This window comes from Propithecus coquereli, unplaced genomic scaffold (assembly GCF_000956105.1).
Source record: "Propithecus coquereli isolate 6110/MARCELLA unplaced genomic scaffold, Pcoq_1.0 Scaffold57, whole genome shotgun sequence".
In the NCBI taxonomy this organism is placed as follows: Eukaryota; Metazoa; Chordata; class Mammalia; order Primates; family Indriidae; genus Propithecus; species Propithecus coquereli.
The window spans coordinates 6438703-6463799 of NW_012151618.1; the positions used below are offsets into that span (position 1 = coordinate 6438703).

The 25097-nt window shown below is 38.9% G+C and overlaps 1 protein-coding gene across 4 annotated transcripts in view; it reads left to right on the forward strand.

Annotated features, from left to right (window-relative positions):
* Positions 1–25097, forward strand: part of LOC105821379 (myocardial zonula adherens protein) — an 89975-nt gene that overhangs the window by 56716 nt on the left and 8162 nt on the right. For 2 of the 4 annotated variants that reach the window (XM_012658077.1, XM_012658078.1), the window contains exons 11-12: positions 11741–11824; positions 24790–24890. In XM_012658077.1, coding sequence (XP_012513531.1) covers positions 11741–11824; positions 24790–24890 — 185 coding nt within the window. The remainder of the gene's footprint in view (positions 1–11740; positions 11825–24789; positions 24891–25097) is intronic. The other 2 variants (XM_012658079.1, XM_012658080.1) reach the window with 1 other exon arrangement.

A 25097-nucleotide genomic window follows, 5' to 3' on the forward strand; every position in this document is an offset into this window, starting at 1 on the left:
TTTATTTATCCTATTGATGGACATTTTTATTCTTGTACAAACAATGTCGAACACGTCTCCATGCTTCTCTTCCTGGGAAATATACTTAGAGGAGGAATCGCTAGGGTGCGGGGTTGGCACAGTGTCATCTTTCCTGGGCGCTGCCCAGTTCTCCAGAGTGGCCATATGTTTCCACCAATCATGTATGAGGGGACAGGTTTTGCTACCACTTAGCACTGTGTGGACTATCATTTTGTCCAGTTATGAAATAGTGTCTCGTCTTAATTTTAATTTGCGTCAGCCTGATTATTACTCATCACGAATTGTGAGGCTGAGAAACTTTTCAAGGTTTCCTCCTTTATGAATTGGTTGTTCATATCTTTTGCTCATATTTATATGAGGTTGCTTATCTTTTTTTTCTGCTGATCTGTAGGAGCTCTACATAGTACCAATATTAATCATTTATCAAAAAATATTTAGATGCTATTATATTCTCCTAGTCAATGGTTTTTGTTTGTGGTGTCTTTTATAACGTATAAGTTTTTAATGTTGGTAGAGTTAAAGTTTAATCTTTTTGGCTGTGTTGTATGTCTTGTTTGTCATAAAGATATTTCCTGCAATAGTTTTGAAGTTGTTTTTCATCTTTAGGTCTTTAATTACAGCCTTCATATCCGTCCCTTCCATGCCTTCTCTGAGTCCATTTCTGTCCATGGCTTCTATCCCCTTCTAGTAAACCGTGCACTTGTCTGCGTTGCTTATTTATTTTGTCTGCTGTCTTTTTCCCTCACTAGAATGTAAGCTCCATGAGGGCAGGGACCTTTGTCTGCTTTGTTCATGTCTGTATCGCTGACACCTGAGACAGTCACTGGCATATAGTCGGTGCTCAATAAATATTTGTTGGATAAAGAATAATTTATGTGGAATTTATTTTTTGTGTATATGTTATAAATAGGACTCCTTTTTTTTGTTCTTGGCTCACGGAAAGTTTGTTTCTCTAACAACATTGCCCCACTGATCTTTTTCATGTCACCTTTATCAAGCTGGAGTTGTCTCCACTGTGCCATTGTCTTTGAATATTCCGTGTATCCTGCCCCTCTGCTGAGGACTGCAGGAAACCCAGTCCTTGGGCTTGGGTGTGGGAGTGGAACTGAGGAGGAGAAGCCAGGAGCAGCTCATGGGGAGCTCGTTTCTGATGGGACAGTCAGGAAACATTTAAGAACTGAGTGCAAAATTGGGTGTGAGTTTCTGCTCTCAAAGGACTTCCTGGCTGATGTTTAAACTCCTTAGAACTTGAGGCGGAATGTGCTAAGTGCTGGGAATGCAGAAGCTGGAGAACATGGTGGTTAAGTTCATAGGCTTTCAGTAAATTACATAATCTGGTTTTGTTTCCTGCCTCTGCTTCTGACAAGGCTTTGATCTTGACCAAATTACTTATCCTCTCCAAGATTCAGTCTCCTTATCGATAATATGGGAATGATTGTAACAGTACCCCCTCCAGTGACGGTTGTAAGGATTGACCGATATGATGCATGTTCAGTGCTTAACATGGTGCCTACAAACATAAACTCGTCTGGTGTGGGTGGAGAGTCTTTAGGGAGGAGGTGGTGTTTGACCAGGTCTTGCAGGATGGGTTGGATTTTTCTGGGCAGGGATTGAATGGGTGGACATGTCAGACAAGATACAGAATAAATAAAAGCAAAATCCTGGAGACCAGAAAGTATAGGGTGAGTTCAGGGAGCATTAATCTAGTTTGACTGGATTGCAGGAGGGAGTGAGAAACGAAGTGGCTGAAAATATGGGCTGAGACCAGTTGTATCAGCACCAAGCCAAGCAAAAATATTACTCTGCTCATAAGTCCTCCATGGCTCCCCATTGCCTGATCAGATTTGAGCCTCAGAGTGGTGCCTCTGGCAGGAGGTGCTGGGCAGAGGGGAAGTGGAGGTTCAGGGAGGGCGGCTAGAAGGCTCCCAGGAGAGCTCTGGCTAGAGCTAGAGCAGGGTTTGTATTCCAGGCATTTGAACTTTAGGAACAGTTTTTCAAGTACCATTTTTTAAGCATCAGCTTTGTGCCATGTGTGGAGCCAGGTGCTTCCATATATATTTATGACATTATTTGAAACAATTCTCTCCCTGGGTACTCCTGTTTACGATATGGTGTGTTGTCTCTGAAACTGCATCCTTCGAGGAAAGCATGGGAATAAATAAGCTGCTTCCCCACCTCTCCGTTCCACCTGCCTCCTTTAAAGCCAGGCGAGGAAAATAGAACAGCCTAAAGAAGGAGGGCCCCAGCAGATCCTTAGCGAAAGAAGGTACCACATGTCAACTTTCTTCCCAGCCCTGCCTCACTTCTGGGGCAGCCTTGCAGCATAGGTTGTCATCACAGGGAGGCTGGAAGCAGGCGAACCTCTGAACAGCAGTACGGTGTGAATGAAAGGGCCTGGGCCTTGGCCTCAGAGACACTGACTTGGGTTTCGATCTTGGCCCCACCAGCATCTAGATAATTGCTGAGGGGATGACTGAATCATGGAAGTCTTGGAACCTCAGTGGGGATAACCACTTAGGACATTATGAGCTAACCCAGCAAAGCTCCCGGTACCCTGTATACCCGCTTCTTCTTTCTCAGTGAATGCACTCAGGTTGGGAAGCCAATTTAACCACCCTTCCTGACATTTATATAGCCAAGCCATTTGGGGCCACCCAGGACAATCAGAACACTGTTCCCCTCAAAGAGAAGTTCGATTATCTTTAATATAAGATAGAAATCAAACCAAATTAGATTATTTTACCTCAGAAGCCAGTTTCAACTGATCTTTTTGAATGGTGTAGTTCTATTATTGTATATTACATATTACTTCAAACTTAATAGAAAAAATTGATTAAAATATGTGCAGTGTTCATATCTAGCCTGGCTGAATGCCACAAGACACATTACTTGAAAATGAATTTCCACAAACCCAATCAAGCATCATGAAGATGAAAAATGTAGCTTTTCCCCTCCATTCCTTCATTGATTTTTCATTTTCCCCACTCACAGCTTCATTTAGCAATTTTTCAGTTTCATTTTGTTGTGGCCTTAGTTCATTCCCTTCATTTCCCCCCAAATGAGATAATGTTCCATTTTCCTCCTGCTTATTAAACTGTTCTCTCATGCCGCATTAGCGCACGGCGGATTCTGATCTTGTCGTATTTCTCTAGGCATTATTAATTTTTGTTAAAAAGACGCTAACCTTTATTTTTTTTATTCTTGCATTTGGTGGTGGCTTTTATCAAGGAGAATGCACTTTAAAAATATAATAACTATGAAATTACAGTGTTACAAGACATTCAAAATAGAATTAAAGGAAACTGTAGCAAAAATAAAAAAAAAGCCTTTTCAGAGGAAGAGTATAAAATATCAATTATTCTCATTTTTCACGGCGGGGCATATGGGGGGATCAAACATAATTCCTCTCTTGCTGAGGGGAATGGAAACCACAGTTGGCTGGATCACAGGGCGTTGAAGCAAAGGGAGAAGGCGGCTGAAGCTGTGTGAGCTCAAGAAGGTTCTTGCTGGTCCTGTTCCATCCCCGCCCCAGTCTTTTTGCCAATTCACTGGATTTCTAGGGTTTTTGAAAACAAGAATAAGGATCTGCAAGCTACTTCCTTGTGGAATTTTCAAATTTTCCGATAATATAACAGCATTTATTTTCCTTGCAAAACCTCTAAGAACTCACAGTAAAGTATCATCTTGCTTTATTTTGACCTAGAATTCCTAACCCTGATAATGTCATTTTGACTAGAAGCTTTGATAGGCATTTATAGAAATTTGATGACTTTTCCAGTGGGAAAATAAATGATGTCGTCATAAATGCAGTTTAACGTAGGAAGTCTCTAAATGAAGGCCCACGGGAAGGAGGAACAAAGCAGGGTCTATTGGTGACAGGGGCTGGGAAACTTTTGTGTATTTACTAATGAGTGGGCAAGTTTTGCAATGCGTGTGTGTACACACACAGCCCCCACACCCCGATTCTGAACAAATGTGCGGATTCTTAAAATTGAAAACAAAATAAAACAAATTTCAAAGAGAATAAACAATAATGTCATAAACTTAGTCTGGGTGTGAAAAATCAAATTCCCTTTTCCTGCTAAGATTTTAAACGGTTCGATGAGATGTGACTATCAGTTTTATCTTTTGTTTTCGGTTTTTTATTTTAAAGAGCGTATATGGGCAAGCAGCGATCCATGAATTAGGCAGCACCAGGCTGCAAGCAGTTCAGGGCTTTCATCCAGGGAACATAAGGGTAAAACTTTTATAAGGTGTTTGCAGAAGCAAGACAAAGAAAATAGTTGATTGGCCAAAGTAGAAAGTCCCTACTTCTAGGTTAGTTGGTGTTTTCTGATTGATAAAGTCTCTGGTAAAGGTTAGTTGGAAGTTCCTGATTGGTTAAGTTAGATTTGGTTTTCCTAAGCTAAACCATTCATTTGGAGTTGGGTTTTGGCTGGCTTAGGTAGGAACCCAAGGCGCTGGAGCCATCTCAGCCTAATGGCCTCCCAATTAATTATTTTAACAGCTCTCCCTTTGATCAGCCTCTCCTTTGTGAGAGATTGATCAGAGCATGGGTGGGACACCTGTTACTGTCATGGCCGGTGTGTCTTTGTCTCAGCGTGGAACCGAGTGTGACCTTCAGTTTTTTTTTTTTTGAGACAGAGTCTCACTCTGTTGCGCTGGCTAGAGTGAGTGCCGTGGCCTCAGCCTAGCTCACAGCAACCTCAAATTCCTGGGCTTAAGCGATCCTTCTGCCTCAGCCTCCCAAGTAGCTGGGACTACAGGCATGCACCACCATGCCCGGCTGATTTTTTCTATATATTTTTAGTTGTCCAGATAATTTCTTTCTATTTTGTTTTTAGTAGAAACGGGGTCTCGCTCTTGCTCAGGCTGGTCTCGAACTCCTGAGCTCAAACAATCCGCCTGCCTCGGCCTCCCAGAGTGCTAGGATTACAGGCATGAGCCACCGCGCCCGGCCTGACCTTCAGTTTTAATGTGACTTCTCATGTCAGTGAGGGGAGAGAGTAACTCCGGTTGTCATGTGGCACTCCCAGCATATGACAAAGCTGATTTGCACCTTTCTCGTGATCTGTCCTGGCGTGTTTCCTATTTTTTGGTGTGTAAGGCATTTTTCATGTATATTACCATTTGCCGACTAGTGGAAGAAAACACCCCCAAGCACAATTTCTTAACCCATGGCCAGTGCTGTCTAGTATTTAAAACTTATTTGCTGTTGTATTTCTTCATTAATTTCTCGTCACAGTCCCAGAGTTCAAGATTGAGTTATATTTCATGAGTCTTGCACGATTGGGTACTCTTCACATAATTCTAACTGTAGAGCTGTGTCATTTTCTGACATCTGATATGAAATGGCCTGTGTCCTATATGTTACTAATGGAAAAAAATTCCCTTTTTTTGAGAGCTGAGAAAACTCACAACTTCTAGCGTTGCACTGAGTCCGTAACAGGACCTTACTAAGGTTTTGTACAGTTTCATTTTGGTCTGGTGACATACAAGCTCTTTTTGGAACAAATTGGGAAGGCATCCTTTTAACCATAGCAGTCTGTTTCCAAAGCAGTTCGTAAAATGCGATTGATAAAGGTTATTTCACCTCTTAAGTGATCTTTTGTATAGGATCATTGATCTTATACACTGAACATTTGTTCCCTGTGAGTCTGGGGTCTAGTGCAAGGGAAGGACATGAACAAAGGGTGGAATAACAGTGATGTTTCCTACTGGTGTTTTGTTCAAAGGGCAGAGGTATCGCAGAGGGGGAGACACAACAGTGGAAGGGCCTCCTGGGCCACGCTAGGGAGTTTGAAACTTGGAAGCTTGGGAGAGTTTTTAAGTAGGAGAGTGAGATAACTCAGCATTTCTGGGGCCTGGACCTAGATTTCTGTATTTTGCAAAAGTTCCCTCCAAATGATTCCAGTGTATGGCTACGGTTAAGGACGATTGCTTAACTCAAACCACTTGAACAGGGCACTCGATTGTTGCTAATATGGAAAATAAGCCATTATCAGTTTTAAGAAGCTAGAAGAATTTTTATTCCCACCCCCCATCCTTAAATATCAAACGGGCCTGTAGTCTTAGAGATTAACATTCTGCATGATTGATGAGGCTGCAAGGCGCATACTCAGTTTGAGTCACGAAGAAACATGCTAATCAAGACAAACATTAGAAAAAATTAACATCAGTTAAAAGGTTCCAGACTTCACCAAGATATGCTTTTTCCCCTTGTTCTCTAAAGGGGTCTACTATTTAGTATTTAAGCTTAGCTGTTGCAAGAAGATTATGTTCTTGTATAAATCATACAAGTGGGGTGGAAGATGAATGATTCTAATTTCTCAGTTCTTAATGCCCTGGTTTGAACCCTGCAACTTGGGCCATTTACCACCACCTGGTGACAGCTAGCCCTAAATGCAGCTTTGTGAAGGGTAAATAAACCTTGTGAAGGTTAAATTTACTCACTTAAATGCATCAGGAAGTAAGAGTAAAGGTGCTTAATAGATTTTACTTGCCTACCAGCTGCAGCACACCCTGAATTTTGGAGTTGCCCCCAATTTGGGGGGTGGTTTGGGGACACATGGTTAGCAAGGCCATCCTTGCCTCCAAGAGTCTGTTCCACACAATTTTTGCTCTGTAGTCTAAGGGATGGACAAAGGGATTTGTTGATTCATTCATTCATTGCCTGAGAATGGAAAGATGACCAAGGTCTTTACTCTCAGTCTAGGGAGGGAGAAATACCAGTAATCACATAACAGTAGCTAACTTTTGAGTGCTTATCATGTGCTAGGTGCTATAAGAGACAGTATTTCAGGGCTCTTTGAAGTTGGTAGTCAGAAATAATACCATTTTCTATATAGGTGTGTGATTTAAAGATTGTGAAAAAAGAACCAAGGACTTGGAGTCAGCTATTACTAGAAGGCTGTCAAACCTGGAAGCAAGTGAGTGTGCTTATTTTAGAAGGATGCCTCCCTTGGGGAAAGGCATGAGGTCTGCTCCAGGGCAGACGCCAGGGAAGACTAAGTTGTGATGCAAGGTTGGTACCCTTGGAGGGCGTGCAGGGCCAGCCGTGTGCTGACTTTGCCAGCCGTAGCAATCTTTTTTTCTCTAATCTGAACAAGTCAAGCCTGGTCACAGAATATACTGGACAGGATGCTTCTGTGAGAAATGCCCAAGGATGAAAGCAAACGTGCGTGAGCAGCATTCATTTAGCACAATAGCACAGTCGCTTCTTAAAGCATCATTTGCTGAAAATCACAAGCCTCGTTAGAAGTGTCAGCATCTCCAAACCCTCCTCCTGGCCAGCTCCTGCTCCCCAGACAGACGTGCCTCTTCAGCCTCGCATTGGCCCGCTTCTCTCTCCCAGGAACTTCCTGGGGTCTTCTCCCTACAGGGCTTTCTCTAGATGATGTCTTTGCCTTTTAAACTAAAATCTAGGGGATGATGATCAGAAGAGTCTTGCTGTCTCCCTAGAGCTGTTCCTTAGGGTATTATTCTTAAAACCACATCTCTTGCTCTCCTTGACTTACAAACCACACTGATTTCATCAGAGATAGTGAAACTAGTGTATTTTAAATGGCTTTTTGTTACTTGATTAAATATTATTCCTGAGCTTCTTGGAACCTTTTAATTTCAGTACTCATTGTGCCTATCATTTAAATATTTTAAAAGTCAGATTTTTAAAATCTTAATACTGTGGAAAGGAATGAAAACGGAACACTATGAAGATGATTTCTGAAAATTATTGCTACAGAAATTGAAGGAAATTTACACAAAACAAACCTTTTTTTTTTGCCCCTGTCCCTGCTGCAACCCCAGAAGTATTTCATTTATCTAAGTTCTCTTCTAGCTTTTACTTTCATCGTTATAAACTTTTGTTTTTCTGTCCCTCGAGGCTTTTTGTAAACACTTTTCCATTTTGCAATGTATTTGTTTTTAGTGTTTGTGTAATATACTCCATCAAATTGATATTTCATAATTTATTACCCATTCCTTTAGTGCTAGACATTAAGGTTATTTCCATTTTTCTCTCTATTATAAATAATGGGAGCAAGAATATCTTTATATATATATAGCTTTTTTCCTATGTTTGAATTATATCCTTAGGATAAATTCCCAGGAGTGGGATTAGTGGGTCAAAGGGTATGAACAGCTTTATGGCTCTTAATATTTATTGCCAAATTGCCTAAAGGGTCATTCTAATTTACAATGCCACCTGCAACACATGAGAGTAGCTGCCCCCTCGGCCCTGCCAACGCTCGTTTCTTCAGTCAATAGTTTTAGGCAAATTTAATAGGTATTCAAGGGTAACTCATTACTGTTTTTAATTGGTAATTTCTTTAATTATTATCAACACTGGATGTTTTTTCTTAAGTGCATTTCTATTCTATGTTGTATGGTTTGCTTTTCGTGCCAGAAGATTATGTTTTTTGACACCACGTGGAATTTAAAGTATTTTGTACTGAAAATGCCAAATGCATGCAGAACAGAGAGAATAATTGACATAGCCCCCGACATTACCCAGGTTCAACAAATAGCAAGTTTTGGCCGCATTTGCTTTATCTACCCCTTCCTTTCCTCTTTTTTCCCCTCTTTGTGCAGTATTTTAAAGCAAATCCCAGACATTCCGCATGTATTTCCTATATACTTCACGGTGCATCTCTATAAACATATGGACTTTTTCTAACAAAATTAATGATAATTCCTTAGAATCATTTAATACCAATCTGCAATAAAATTTTTCAAAGTGCATTTTTTTCCAGTTTTTCCATTTTTTTCAATCAGTGCTTTGTTCCAATCAGCATACATTATGTTTACATTTAGTTATGTTCCTAAAATTCTCTTAATCTAGAGCATGCTGCCCCGTTCTTTCCCCCTACCCCCCACTTTAACCCCTACCCAGTGACTTATTGTAGGAGCTGAGTCAGTCATCCTGTAAAAATTCCCACATTCCGGATTTGACGTTCTGTCTTCTTATTAATATTAGCTCAAAAGCTTGATTAGGTTGAATGGGGGCAGGATTATTTCATGGATGGTGCTGTGTGCTTTATTTTGTCTCACTTCTGAGGCATATAATGTCTGGTTGTCCCACTTTGGGTGATGCCAAGGCTGATAATGGATTTAGGTGATGACAACCCAAAACATGATTGTCATCAGCTTTTACTGTCACTGTTAAATCTACTGATGATGGTTGCTTGAAGCAGTTATTTCATAGAGAGTGCAAAATTATTATTTTCTAATTTTATCATTCCTTCCCCATTGGTTAACTGGCATTTTTCTGTAAAATAAAACTTTTCATCATAAACTAGGGCTTCTAGAATCTCAAAATGCAGTTTGAACAAGTAAGGCAAGATAAGTGCTTTGTTTTTTCCTATAAATTCCTAAGTTTCCAAGTAAGAAGTTGGTCCTTTGTTGATTTTTTTTTTTTTTAAGACAGGGTCTTATTCTGTTGCCTGGGCTACAGTGCATTGGTGTCATTATAGCTCACAGCAACATCTAACTCCTGGGCTCGAGCAATCCTCCTACCTCAGCCTCCTGAGTAGGTGGGAGTACGGGCATGTGCCACCATGCCGGGCTGATTTTTCTATTTTTTGTAGAGATGGGGTCTTGCTCTTGCTCAGGCTGGTCTCGAACTCCTGACCTTAAGCAATCCTCCTGCCTCAGCCTCCCAGAGTGCTATTAATAGGATTACAGGTGTGAACCACCATGCCTGGCCCGCTGTCACTTCTAATGGCGTTCAATGGAATTATAAAATATTCATGTTCCTTAATATTTATATATTCCATGTGTTTTTCTCAATTACATCCTTTATTCTTCCTGATGTTCAAATTTTCCATCCTTGGCCCAAAGGGAAACCCTTCATATCCTTGTTTTCAGGCGTAACAAGGTATCTCAGGTTGATCTAGTTTATTTTGTACCTTCCAAAATGGGCCATTCCTTCAAGATGTCCTGTGTTTTTCTAGTGGGGAGTGCTATTTAGGGACCACAATCTGGATATATTATGTTCTTATTGTTTCTAAGTTTTCTCAGTGAATAGAGTAGGAATGCATATTTTGCAAAAGAAAATAAAAGATTATGAATTCCTACTGATATTGTCATTTCAAATTTAACAAACCTCCTTTTACTTTTTTCAATTTGTGTTTCTTTCTCTTACAATAAAAATCTTGGTTCCAAACATGATTTATACTACAATACAGACCAAATAGTTTTAAAATAACAATAGCAATATTATTACTGTTTTCCTAGTATTTGTTTGCAGCTGTTTTTATCCTTAGAATATATTTCATTAAAAATAGTCAAAATACCTTATTCTAACAACACTTGAATTGTACTTTCCTCCAATTTGATATGGTTAAGTTCCTTCATTTCAGTTTGTTTTCAAATTTTAGGGTTCACTTCTTTTTCTTTTTGGTTTAATATTATTTTTTGAGTCTATAAAATATGCTTTCAAAGTTAAATCCACGTAGCAAGTTATCATCAGAAGTCTGTCTTCCATCTGTCTCCTCCACCTAAGTTCCTCCCTCTCCCTATTGGTAACTATTTCTTAGTAATTTGGGTTTATCTTTGCAGTGTTTCTTCTTGCAAATATATATGCATTCATATGTCACCACCTGTTTTACACCAAAGCTAGCATTCCATATATACCTTATAATACACTGTCAGTGTTTTAGAGACCTTCTGCATTTTTTTTTGAAGGTTACACCAACCTCCCCTGTTAGGACGTACCGTGGCTTATTTAACTAGCCAATTACTGACGGAGTTCTACTTTGTTTTGTGTTTTCTAAAAAACCAAAAATCTTGTGTCCAAGTCATTTCCTATTTTGACCAGGGTGTCTGTGGGATCCATTCCTAGAAATGGGATTGCTGAATCAAAGAATAAATGAGTATGTACTTTTCTAGATGTTGCTAGGGATTTTCTAGATCTTGCTAGGGATTTTTTTAAATGATTTTGTAAATGCTCAAATTCAATATGCAAGATTGTTGGAAAGTTAGGGCATTATTTATTGAACTTATGTACTGTTTCCCCCGTATTGTCCAAGACATGGCCTGATACAGAGTACACTGGTTCCTGCTTTTAGGGAACTTATGGTTTGTCTAGGGAGACATGATATATGAATAAAAAACAAAGAGTAGTCCAAGATAGAATATATTATAAGAACAAAGATAAAAGCCCAGCTCAAGCCTGTTTAGGAAGCCTTTCCTGCTTACTCCAAGCCACATGAGTCCTTAATCCTCCAAATTTCATTAATACTTTTAATGACACTTTTAGTGATTCTTTTCCCAAAACAAAATTTTTAACACTTGGTTGAACAAATATGAACGTATTAACAGGAATAACAGAGTTGAATGTTTGAAATACAGGGTGCCTTGTAAATTCAAACTGAATAATTAATTTTTTGGAAAGTCGAATCTGCATGTCCCAAAGCATGTTCTGTGGAGGGTGTGCGGGATGTTTTTAAGGGCTCCACAGCAAAATCAGTGTGGAAATGTTGGGTTAATGAAACCTAATGAGCCATGACTCCAAAATCATGCCTGGCATCTGACCTGCTCACATAATCTCCCTTTCACGGGGGAGCATCTCATGTTAATACTGTTAGGGGAAATACTAAAAATCAGTGTGCAGGTTCTGTTTAAATGAAACCCAAAGGCATCTCTTCCAGTTGAGGAATGTGTACTTATACAGTTCTATATTTCTGATTAACAATTTTCGATCTGTTTTTTTTTTTTCTAGATTGAATCATTAAAGAAAAAGTTGCAACAGAAACAGCTTTTAATATTGCAGCTTCTAGAAAAGATATCTTTCTTAGAAGGAGAGGTAAGAAGCTGGGTTTTTTTAAATTGATGTCTCCTCTACCATTCAGTTTTATGTTGCTAAGCCTAGCACTGACACTTAATTAAAAATATGGCTATTTCCTGGCCTTATAAAATTGATCGAAAGTTAACTGCCAGCCCTGCAAATGACGTTCTGACGGCTGGTTTTCCTTTAGCCCCAGACTCTCCTCATTCCAGCTTGCTGCTCACCTCTGCGTTCTGGCTCTAGTTTTTCTTGTTCAAGCAAGACTCATAAGCTGTTGATTAATACTGATAATTTCCCACATTTGTGTAGTGCTTTATCACTTGTGAAGTATTTTTCACATACATTCCTCACGATTCTCTCAACAACTTGGAAACAGGCAAGACAAAGATTGTCGTCTCTGTATTAACAAATAGTCATCTCTGCATTAACAAATGAAAAAACAGAGGCACAAAGAAGACAGGTGGTTTTGCTCAAGGCCCCCCAGCTTAGTCCATGCCAGAGCCAGGCTGGAAGACAGACTCCTAATGCAGTGCTCTTCTATTCCATTGGGTGGACGTGTTTTAGGGGGGGACTTAATTTTACCCGAAACTTTATGATGCTAAGTATTCTTGACTTTATGGCTTTTTGAAAGTCATTTGCACTTTTTGTGTAGGTTCCAGAGAAGGAAATTATGGTGTTGGAAGAGCTCTAAGAGGTTAGGTATTAATAGAAGGAGAAGCCAAAATCTATCTGCTCTAAAATCTCCTTATTAAGAGCTTGGCAGTGAGCCTTTTCCTTTTGAGACTCCATGAAAAGCTGGTTTGCCAAGCACCTGTCCTTGTCTGTCTTCCTCATTACAGTCCTTCCCTGGCGAGACAGCCCGGGAGACAATGATGAAGTAAGGAGGAAGGGAAGAAATGACTTTATTAAGCACCCAGTGTGTGTTGGGCACTGTTAGTTACTGTCCATATGCTCTGTGTAACATAGCAGTTAAGCACGGAATCAGACTTACCCAAGTTTAAACCTGCATCTGCTTCTTGTTAGTTGGGTGACGCAGGGGAAGTTTCTTATAATTATAAAATGGGGATCCTAACTGCACCCATGTGTGTGTGACAATGAAATGAGAATGCGTAGAGGGTGCCTGGCATGTGCCATGCACTCGATAATTTTTAACTTCTTGTTCTCTCTTTATTAAAAGGGAAGCCTTCTGGGTTAGATTCTATTTCCCCCATTTTATACTTGGGAAAGCTGAAGTTCCGGGATGCTGGGAAGCTGCCCAAGGTTAGAGTAGAGATGGGGAAGCCTGAATCCAGAGCCTGAGCTGTTCGCCACCATGTTTGCAGGGGTGGCAAGCTGGGTCTCCATGTACCCTGTTTTGGGGGCTACATACGATATCACAACTGGAAGTCCCTCATGGCCCGTAGGAACCTGGTACCACATTCAAGGCCCAAAAGTCTCAGTCTCTTGAAGCTAGCAAATGGGTATTTTCCCCATCCCCACTCCTGTCATCTCCTCCATGGCCACTGCCCAGCGCCAGCCTTATGAATGAACATTTCTATTGCTGAGACTTCCATCTGAAATTGCAGCTCCCCGTGGGAGGAATCATACCTTTCCCAGTGAGAGGCAGAAAATGAGTGTCCTGGTGGAAGTCCTGGTGTCCAGAGAGAGGGTAGTTCCAGGAGAGAGGAAAGAGATGGCAACAGGAAAGGCGGAAGGTCCCCCAGACAGTTCCCTTCACCCCCGCTCCGTGCTGCTCAAGCAGGCTCTCCTGCTGGGATGGTTAAATGTCCAGAGGAATACTGTGTGTGGAGAGAAGCCTTATAAGTGTTCGTGCTTTGTTTAATGCTTGACGTATCAAGCTCATCTCTCATCTTAGGACCTGAGATGTGGCTATGAGTCCAGACAGGAGGTGATCTCAGGAAGCGCCAATAGGGGAGTGGGAAGATTCGGCAGGGAAGGGAAGAAAGCCAAGAGTGGTGCCTTATCGAGGAAGTCACCGCTGTGGGAGCTGAGGCTCTCTTGCTCTGGGGACCTCTGGGGGCTGCTGTGGAACTGGCCCCAGAGTTGTGATATATTGACCTGGTCTGTAGCACCATTAAAAACTTATGCATTCTTTATTGATATCTTAAAATACTTAGTTGGGCCATGTAGAGATTTTATCTCCTAGGAGATGAAAGATTAAGTTCGAATACTTGGTTTTCCTCTTTGGCTGTGTGTGTAGTTCATCATCTTACACACACTCTGCTGATTGCCGTTCCTTGCTAATTGCTTATGACCACTATTGCTGATGAATTGCTGCCCCTTTTTCCGCCTGGTGCTTTTATGACTACCGATGCCAAGTAGTCCTTCTCTGGGCCTTGAAATCCTGCAGAGACTTATATTTCCTTTTGTTATTCTTTCCAGCTTAACACAGAAATTTTATAAACAGACATGTAATTAATACTCTATAAAATAAACTACATACCCTTATATATTAATGCTTCTTAGTTTAAAAAAATCAATAAAAATGTATCCTATTGTAGTCACCTTTCTTTTCTATTAAAACTATTTTTTTGTACACTTTATGTCAATTTTCCCTCAGAGTGACATTATGAACAAAAGGCATTTCTCAGATTCAACTTGTTTCCATAATCATAATAATTATTTCCTTCTCTACCTCCTCTTCTTCTTCTTCTTTTTTTTTGATTCTCAAATTGTCACAGCTTAGCCAGGGAAAGTTGACATATGTGAACTTCTTTGCCATGTAACAGGGCTCCTGATGCTCTTGAAGTCATCTTGATATTTGGCAATAACAAGGTGTTTTAGAACTATCTTGGTTTTTGTCTTATTCCAAGTTATGGAATTGGCTTGTCTCCAAGGAGCACATGTTCATTTTAGTGGAGAACTATATTGAAGACCCTATCTCTGAGCATGAGAATGGGTAGTGGACAAAAGTACTATGCCTACTGTTAGGCCAACTTTTTCTTTTTAATTGACAAGTAAAAATTATATATATTTATGGTGTACAACATGATGTTTTGATATATGTATATATTGTGGAATGGCTAACTAATTCAAGCTATTTAACATATCAGGCCAATTATAATAGTGACAGAATTGTGGGAAAATATGTGTCTTTTTAAGAGTATGAGGTCACACTGATGTTTTCCAAATTTATCTAATTAGTTTGCTTTATAAGACAGGGTTCTGTTGGCCACTAAGAATTTCTATTATGTTGACCGCTTCTAACCCAAGTAATTTTTATACCATGACGTTCCCTCCTCTACCTTAAATGATAGTGATGCCAGTGATGGTGTTTTAGGCAAATTTGAAAGTTTTGGTGGATAAATCCAGTAGCCTCCCATCTTACTAGTAAGGAGCTACTGCTTGGTAAGGGCCTGTTTGCAGACTCTGGAGCCAGACTGCCTGAGCTCAAATCTCAGCTCTGCTACTTAATAGTTGTGTGATCTTGAGTAAGTTCCCTAACTGTTCTGTGCCTTAGTTTGCTCATATGTAAATGGGAAGCCTCTCTGTCAAATGGCATCCTCTTCACAGAGTTGTTATAAGGATTACATTAGTTAATACTTAAGTGATTAGAACATACCCGGCTCATAGTAAATGCCATATGTGGTGATTGTTTCTTTAATTACCTAGGTCCCAGGACTTCCTCTCATAGTCATTGATATACAAGGGCTGCCCAGAAAGCATCCAGCAATGCAACTGTTCTCGTTATATTAACAATGGCTGGATACTTTCCAGACAGCCCTTGTATGTTTCAGATTTACAGACATGTCCCATAATAATTCTTTCACGTTTGCTCATCCCTGGGGTTGGAGACCATCATCAAAACTCACTGTGTGAGAATTTAATACAGAGAATTTTACACGTAGGTGAACAAGAGCAGGGCTTGGGCAGGCCAAGTGCTACTTGAAGGCTATAGGGCCCAGAAGTCCTTTGCCTACAGCCAGGAGTTCGTCTTGGGAGGTTGAGGCTGAACGTGAATCTACTAGGCTGGCAATATTCCATCTTCTTTTAGAAGTTGGTCCCACTATTTGTAGAATTCATAGGTGTTTGGGATCCATATGAAGTCTTGGAATTTGAATGTCATAAGCTGATTATCTTGCATGATGTCATTTCTCCTATTAATTGCTCTGGCTCTACGCCCAAATGGTATTTGGGGATTTATTGATCACATCTGTGTTCTTCTTAGCCACAGTGCTGATGGTTTTAAAGAAGCGGCAGTTATTTATCTTAGTTTCAAACTGAAGAGCCTTGGTTCTTACATATGTCCTTGCTTAGTCCAATCTTACCAGTTCCCCAGGAACATCTTAGCTGTTCTCCTCCTTGAGCCATGGACTTTAGGACCGCGGGGCATATCCGATGGTGTGCTGGAGCTGCTTCATACTGGCTCATGAAAGCTGAATGTGAGCATCACTTCTCAGTTCTGTGTTCAGTGATGTCATGTTGGTTGCTTGAAATTAGCCATGGGAGGAAGAAGTCTTTACACCACAAAAATTGGCATATGCCACAAATCAGGGCATTTTTCCCTGGAGATCCTGTTGTTAAAAATTTGCTAGCACACTACTAATATAATTCTGTAGTTTTATCTAAGGGTTGTGGGTTTCGATCCTGACACCTCTACTCACAAGGTGAGCCACGCAGGTCAAGTGACCTTTACCCCTCTGAGCCTCAGCATTAGCATTTGTAAAGTGGGGGTAATCACACCCACTTGAGATAATTTTTTTATGAGTAAATAAAATAGTGTATACGAAACACTTAGAATTATGCTTGGTATAACGTAAAAGATTGAATGTCAATTCTTTTTTGATTACTCAGCATCTTGGAAACTTAGATTCTTATCCACATTCTGCTTTTATCTATGCCTGACCTTGGGCAAATCATGCCACCAACAACCTGGGCTCAGTTAGTTCATCTTTAAAAAAAGGGGAGGGGGAATAACAGAAGGCTTAGACCATCACTGAGATTATTTTTATTTTTAATGTTTGAAAACTTTGTTGGTTGTTTTTCCCAAATCATATCAGGACATGGGCAAACAGTAAAGGGAATACTACATGATCCTGGGCTCAGAAAAAAGGCCAGACCAGGCCCCTGCCTAGGTAATGGCTGACAATCTCAAAGTCATGTGGATTACTTTGGTCCTTGGATTCATCATTTATACTTGCCTATGTTTAAACTCATTAGATTTTGAACGGCCTCTCTTCCCCCAAAACACACATCAGATTCCTAAAAGCTCGCTCTAGCCTGGCTCTGTCAGATGACATTTTCATCAACCAGTTTACAGTCTTCCTGCTAACAAAAATACGCACATTCTTTTTTTTTTTTCAAACAATTTTTTATTTGTTCACCTTCTGGAGAAGAAATATCCCGTGGCTGATTTCCAATATAGAAATGTTCTTAAAATAAAATTACAAGCATTTATCTTCATAGGGTCGATAAGGTTTCTGAGACGCTAAACAGATTCCATTACATTTTTCTCTGCTGAAAATCCTCAACTTACAACAAAATTCAAAAGTCAGAGGAAAGGAGTCAAATGTCTTGGTTTTGTCCATCCTGCATTTAATGTATGTTGTGTGGCACATAAACCTCTCAACGTGTCTGTGGTGCGTTCTTGGGACTATTATTAATTTTCCTGTGTAATATTGGGGCGGCAGCACCAGGCACCAGGCCTCCCCATACGCATTTTATGGAACACACATTCTTAGTTAGTGCATGTGCTACAGCTCCTGGCCGCTCACTCCCCCGGGCTGGAGGAATCTGGGGGAGGAGGTCACTGCTATGTATTTGTGATATAATTTCCAAAAAATGCCCAAAGGTTCCACACCAGGTTCTTCCTTTGTGAATGGCACACAAGCCTCCCAAGCCTCTGGGTGGTATTCATTACACATGTAAACACAAGGGGGTGGTATTTGAAAGCAAGAAAACCCTGCGATTTGATTCTCAATCCCAGAAACAATCTTTTATGGAACATAGTCCAGGCGGCAGTCCGAGGCTGTTCTTTGTCATTCACTTTCGTCACATTCTGCGAGACTGAGAAGAGAAGCAGTCAGTCCTTGTTTTATTGTATCAAGTCCCATTAATCTTATTTTTTGAGTATTTCTTAAATCTGCCCCTCCCTCTCTCTCATCCCACTGCCCATGTTCAGGCTCTCATCATCTTTTATTTTTTCCTAATCAGCTTTGTTGTGTATTAATTTACATAAATAAACTGCATCTGTTTAAAGTGTATAATTCAATGAGTTTTGACAGTGTGTATAGCAGACCTGTGAAGTCATGACCACGATCAAGACACAGAATATTTCCATTCACCCCTGCAAAAGAGTCTCTGTTTCCCTTTGCAATCCAGGCAACTTTTGTTCATCCCAGGCAATTCCTGATCTTTTTTTAGGGGGGTTACTTTTTATCACTACAGAGTTGTTTACAGTTTATAGAAATGAAATCATACAGTCTGTGCTCTTTTGTGTGTAGCTTCTTTCACTCAGTGTAATGATTTGAGACACATCTAAGTTGTTGTGTGCATTCCTTTTTGTTGCAGACTAACATTCCATTGTATGGATGTACTGCAGTTCAGCCATTCACCTGACAACACACATTGGAATTGTTTCCGATTTGGGGCTATCGAGAACAAAGCCGCTATGAACAGTACTGTACAAGTCATTGTGTGGACATATGTTTTAATTCCTCTTGGGTAAATTCCTAGTAGTGGGATAGCTGGGTTGCGGGTAGGTGTAGGGTAGGTGTAGGTTTAACTTTTTAAGAGACAATGTTTTCAAAGGGATTGTAATATTTTACATTCCCACCAGCAATTTGAATATACCAGTATCGCCCCATCCTCACTCAGACTTGGTAGTGCCGGCCTTTTAAGTTTAGCCATTCTAAAGGATGTGTAGTGATATCTCACTGTAGTTTTAATTTGCATTTCTTTGGTGACTAGTGATGTTGAGCATCTTTTCATAAGCTTATTGGCTATGTGTCTCTTTTTTTGAAGTGTCTATTCAAATCTTTTGGCTATTACTTCATTGAGTTTTTAGTTTTTTTATTATTGAGTTGTAAGAATTCTTTATATATTCTGGATTTGAGTCCTTTGTCAGATATATGTACTGTGAACATTCTCTCCCATTCTGTGACTTGCTTTTTCATTTTCTTAATGATATCTATTAAGAGATTTTTATTTTTGGTTTTACTTTTGATAAAGTTCAATTAATTAATTTTTTCTTTAATGATTTATGCTTTTTGTGTCCTAAGAGATCTTTGCCTTATAACAACGTCACAAAGATTTTCTCCTGTGTTTTCCTTTAAGAATTTTATAGTCTTTGCTTTTTTATTTAGATGATCCATTTTGAGTTAATTTTTGTGTTTCATGTGAAGTGAATGTATTGATATTCTTTTTTCTGCACAGATATCCAATTCTTTCCTTTTAATGTCCCTTTAATTTTTTACGTTGATTATTTGTGTGCGTTTTTGTTCGCACAGGGGCTCATGTGCACTCTCTCCTTTCACAGTCTAGCTAGGGGGTTATCAATTTGGTTGAGTTTTTTAAAAATTAAAATAGCTTTTGGCTTTATCAGTTTTCTCTGTTATCTGTTTTCTATTTTATTGAGTTTTGCTCTGATGTTCATTATTTTCTTCCTTCTAATTATTTTGGGATTACATGGCTCTTTTTTTTCTAGCTTCTTGAGGTAGAGCCTTAGGTCGTTGATTTTAGACCAGTCTTCTTTTTTAATATAAGCCTTTAAAGATATAAATGTCCTTCTAAGCTCTGCTTCAGCTGCATCCCACAAGCTTTGATATGTTGTATTTTCATTATCACCCAGTTCAAGATATTTTCTAATTTCAAACCTTGAGATTTTTCTTTGATTTATGGGTTATTTGGAAGTGTGTTTAACTTCCAAATGGTTGAGCTTTTCCTTGATATGTTACTGTCTTATTATTTCTACTTTAATATTGTTATGGTCAGAGAACACACTTTGTATGATCTTCTTTTACACTTATTGAGACTTGTTTTGTGACTCAGCATATAGTTTCTCTCAATTAAATATTGTGAAAAAATATATTCTGTTGTATGTACTCTATAAATACCAATTAGGTTTTAGGTGTTGATAATATTGCTTAGATAACATGTTTTTCTTTTTTTTTTGTATAATTGTCCTATCAATTGCTGAGAGAGAGGTGTTAAAATTACTTACTATGATTTTAGACTATTTCTTTAATTGTCAGTTTTTACTTTATGTATTTTGAAGCTCTGTTATTAGGTATATACATATTTTAAATTGTTATGTCTTTATGATGAATTCACCTTTTCATTATGAAATGTTGGTCACTACGTTTGTTAATACTCTTTGTCTTGAAGTTTTTTTTCACTCTGATATTAATATAGCCATTCCTATTCTTTTGTGTTTTGGTATATCTTGTTTTATCCATTTATTTTCAACGGATCCGTATCTCCGTATTTGAAGTAAATCTCTAATAGACAACATATAGTTGGGACTTTCTTTTTTATACATTCTGATAGTTTCTGCCTTTTAATTGGAATATATAGTTTATTAACATTTTATTATGTTGATATGACTGGATTTAGGTCTACCATTTCATTATTTGTTTTCTGTTTGGTCCCTCTAGTTTGTTTTGTTTGTTTTGCTTGCTTGTTTGTTTTGTTCCTCTTTTCTTACTTTCTTTTGGATTATTTCAGTGTTTTTTAGAATTACCATTTTAATTTACCCTTTGGCATTTTTGCTATATTTGCTTTCTCTAATATTTTAGTGGTTACCCTAGGTATTGTAATATACATCATTACCTGTTCGTAGTCTACTTAGAGATAATATTCTATCATTTCTTGTAAAATGTGGAAACCTTCCAATGATACAGATTCATTTATCCGTCCCCCTGCTGTTATAATTGTCATATATATTGTATATACATTATAAACCCACAATGTATTGTTTTCATTTTTGCTTAAACAATCATATGTATTTTAACGAAATGAGGAGAAACTAAAGTCTTTCATATTTACTCATATACATTCTATTTCTCATCCTCTTCATTCATTCTTGAAGGCCTGAGTTTCTCTCTGGTACTGTCTCTCTTCAGCCTGAAGAATTTCTATTTAGCATTTTGTGTAGGGCAGACCAGGTGGTAAAAAAATTCCCTTAGTTTTTCTTATCTGAAAGTAAGGTCTTTATTTCATCTTCATTACTGAAAGATACAGAGCTCTAGGTTGACAGATTCTTTCCCTCTGTACTCAATATTTCTGGTTTCCGATAAGAAATCTGTGTTAATTCAAACTATTGTTTCCCTGTATGTAATAGGCTGCTTTCAAGATTTTTCCTTAGTTGTGTGTTTCTCTTGAAATTTATCCTGTTTGGAATTTGCTGAGCTTCATATATTTATAAATTTATGTCTTTCACCAAATTTGGGAAGTTTTCAACCATTTTTTTTAGAATATTTTTTTCCACTTTAGTTTCCCTCTTCTCTCTTTTTGTGATTCTGATATCCTTACATTAGGCTTTTAAAAATTGTTTCACAATTCCACAAAGCTCCATTTGTTGTTTTCATTCTTTTCTTTATCTCCTTTTGATTGGATAATTTCTATTAACGTATGTTCAAGTTTACTGACTTCTTCTTTTATCATCTCCAGTCTTCGCTTAAGTCCATCTAGTGAATGTTTTTTTAAAAAATTCAGGTATTGTACTTTTTTCTTCTAAAACTTCCATTTGGTTCTTTTTTGTATTTTCTATTGATTTTTTTAATTACTTCATTAATTATAAGCATCTTCCTTTGTATCATTGATCATAGTTATGATACTTGCATTAAAGTCCTTGTCTGAAAATTCCAACATCCAAATCATATCGAATTGGTGTCTGTCAATTCTCTTTTCCCTTCGGAATCATTCGTATTTCCTGACTCTTCGTATGTCATGTAATTTTGGATTATAATTTGGACAGTGTGAATTGTAGAGTCTTTGGATGCTGTTTCATTGTTCTGAAGAATATTGAGGTGTTTGTTTTATTTATTTTTATTTTATTTTTTATTTTATTTCAGAATATTACAGGGGTACAAACATTTTGGTTACATAAATTGCTTTTGTACTGTATATTTATTTCAAAAGGCAATGAATTTGGTTAGACCCCACTATACCCTGCTTACCTGTGATAGGTGATGGGTCAGATCTCAGTTCAGTTCTTTAAGCATGAGCTGCAAACTTCTTCGTTTGCCCCACACGTGAATGGTTTGGGGGTCTACCTGAGGCCTGAGCTGAGTCTATCTATATGTAGAATTTGGGGTTTCCCCCCACTCCGACTCTCCTTTCTTGTCTTCCCCCTTACTCTTGGGAACCCAGGGCTCCTTCTTCTAGTTTCTTCTGCCAGGAAGATGGTCTTTCTATTGACTTCTTACCGTATCTGTGCTACCACCACCATGATTGTGTTGCTCTCAGGGCAAAGCTGCAAACAAAAAACAAAAAATGAACAAAACACAGAGAATACAGAGAAGTGTGTGTCACTTGCTCCAAGTTTCACCTCATCTCCAAAACTTGCCTGTCTTCTTTCAGTGCTCTAGAGACTTCATTAGTTGTTTTTGTGTCTTTTATTCAGAGTGTATAGCTATTATTTGCAGCAGGGTCAGTGTGCTGAGCACATACTCCTGTATACTGGAAGTGCAGCTCTCTTTCAACTGGGTAATTGCAATGGCTTTCCTACTGTCTTTAGTCTTGTTTCCCCCAATCTAGTTTTCACTTGGGGCCAAGAGATGCAAATGAATTCTGGTGCTGACCTTGCTCTTATAAGACTGGGTTTTAACTCCTTGTAATGGCATCCACAGCCTTTCATAACTAACTCCTACCTACCTGTGTGATGCGGGAAGGTGCCTTTTCTCAACCCAGTAGGTTTCCACAACTCTGGAATACTCATCCCCTTCGCTTTTTCTTGCTTTCTTTCCCTCGCCTAACTCCAGGAGCTCCAGCCCCTCTCCCCATTTTGAGTTGGATGTCCCCTCTGAGTTCTCTCTTAATATCCTGTGGGTCCCCTTTCAGTGGGACTTATCATATTGTCCTGTTATTTTCTACTCAGTTGTCTGTACCCCCAAAAGACGGAGCTCCTCAAGGGCGGCAAATCATGCCATGCCTCTTTAACTTCTGACTACGTCCCCTCACCTCCTTTCACATACTGCATAATATATAGTAGATACACAATAATTTTTCTACAGATTGCATTAAATTTTCATGAGTACAGATTGTTCATTTCTGTGCTCTGTGGGCGTCTGATGTGCACACAGAGAGTTCTCATGAAATAGAACAAAGGATTTGGGGGCATTTGTCCATTATTCACTGTGTACTAACTGGGGCATATTCCCTAACCTCGTCTTTTATGCCCCCTTACTATATAGGTACTACAGAGCATTCTGTGAAATCCTCATGATTAAAGTCTTTACACTAAGAAAGGATAAGGCAATGGGATTGCTGGAGCTTCCAGCAAGGGTAGACCTCTTCTGCCTTTCTCTTTCCTTGTGAATGGGAAAGTTCAGATGTTCCGGGGAAGCAGTGTGTGTGTGTGTGTGTGTGTGTGTGTGTGTGTGTACGTGTGTATGAATGTTGCTGACCTCTGTCAGTAAGCCAACACCGTTCTTCCATCCTGAGGATCAGGTGATAGATTCAGAGCCCATAGATCTGTCATAGCTTCAGCTGCTAGGGAATCTGGAATACATTCTCTTCCTTTACACCGTTTCCTATTTATCAGAGGGATCCAGAAACCTTTACCTCGTGCAGAACATAGGTTTGCACAAGAACTACTGCTTTGCTCCTTGCCGTCACCCTTCAGAGCAGGAGCTACTGCGCTGTAACCCACATTCTTTCTCTCAAAACAAATGAGGTTCTATTTCCATAGAACTTTTAAACTTTCATGTGTTATCTGTTGTCTTAGAAGAGTGCTTCAGCTTCAGCTCCAATGTAAAGACACATGCTTTAATTTTTTTCTAGTTATGCAGATAATATGCTCATCGTAAAAGCTTTTTTACATATTTATTTATTCAATAAATACTTATCTTGTATCTCTTATATGCCATGATTTGAGAATACAGCCAGGAAGATAGATATGGTCATTGCTTCATGAAAATTTAGTGTAGCATTACAGAAAATTATAGAGAAGAACTTTTTTAAAAGCATCTGAAAAACTCAATACCCAGAGATAAGCACTGTTAACCTTTCTCAGAATTATTTTGTGTGTTTTTGCCCTTGGGTTTCAGGCACCATCGCTTCATCTATTTTCATTTCAATATCCTCAACTCTCTTGCCCCTTTGTCCTTCATTTCCCCCATGGGGCAAATTTCCAACTCCTGAGCATCTAATCTTCAACTTATGTAATGGTTGGCTCTGGCCTGAAAAGAAACTATTCAGAAGGGTAATTCTAATCCCAAGGAGCTTGTTCTACTTTATATGTTTGAGATTCTGAATTTTCCACACCTACGAAATACTAATTATTAAGTTATAGAGGTACTTCCCACTAAATTAAATTAATAGACTTACTCACTTTATAGCTTAATGAGGGGGTGTTAAAAGTTGAGCTGCACTTTATTTACAATGGCAGAGAAAGTGACAAATATCTAAATGCCCATCAAGTGACTAATTAAATAAAAAATGAATCCATACAATGGAATACTATGAACTAACTAAAGTAGTTTGTTGATGTAAAGAGAAAACTAATAAACATGGAAAGATATCTACCACAAATTGTTGACTGGGAAAAAAAGCAGATTATAGTATAAATCAGGATATTTTGTTTGTTTTCATTTATGAAAAATTGGACGATCCTGTATGTACATGCACTGAAAGCTATCTATAAGGATTCAATCAAAATATTTCTTCAATATATACCTGCTGCATAAGAGATGCACAATAAATACATTGTGATGAATGTCCACGCCATGGGGGGAGATCACACGATACATATAAATTGTATCATGCATATTTGTGGAGCAACATACTTGATTTACTGAAAGTACTTTTTTCTTCATCTCTAGAATAATGAACTACAAAGCAAGTTGGACTATTTGACAGAAATCCAGGCCAAGACTGAAGTGGAAACCAGAGAGATTGGAGTGGGCTGTGATCTTATACCCAGGTATTTAGGAATTTCCTGTTTTTTGTACTAAAATTCCTCTTTGACTTTAGAAAATACTTCACTGGGCTGTTTTTAACAGAGTTGCATTCTTGCTATCAAAACTATTTCTGCAAAACTAAATGGTAGCTGCTCAGAGGTCCACCTGATTTCTGTGGGAGCAGGGTTCGTTGTACAGGTGGAGGGGAGAGAGAGGGGGAGACCTGGGGA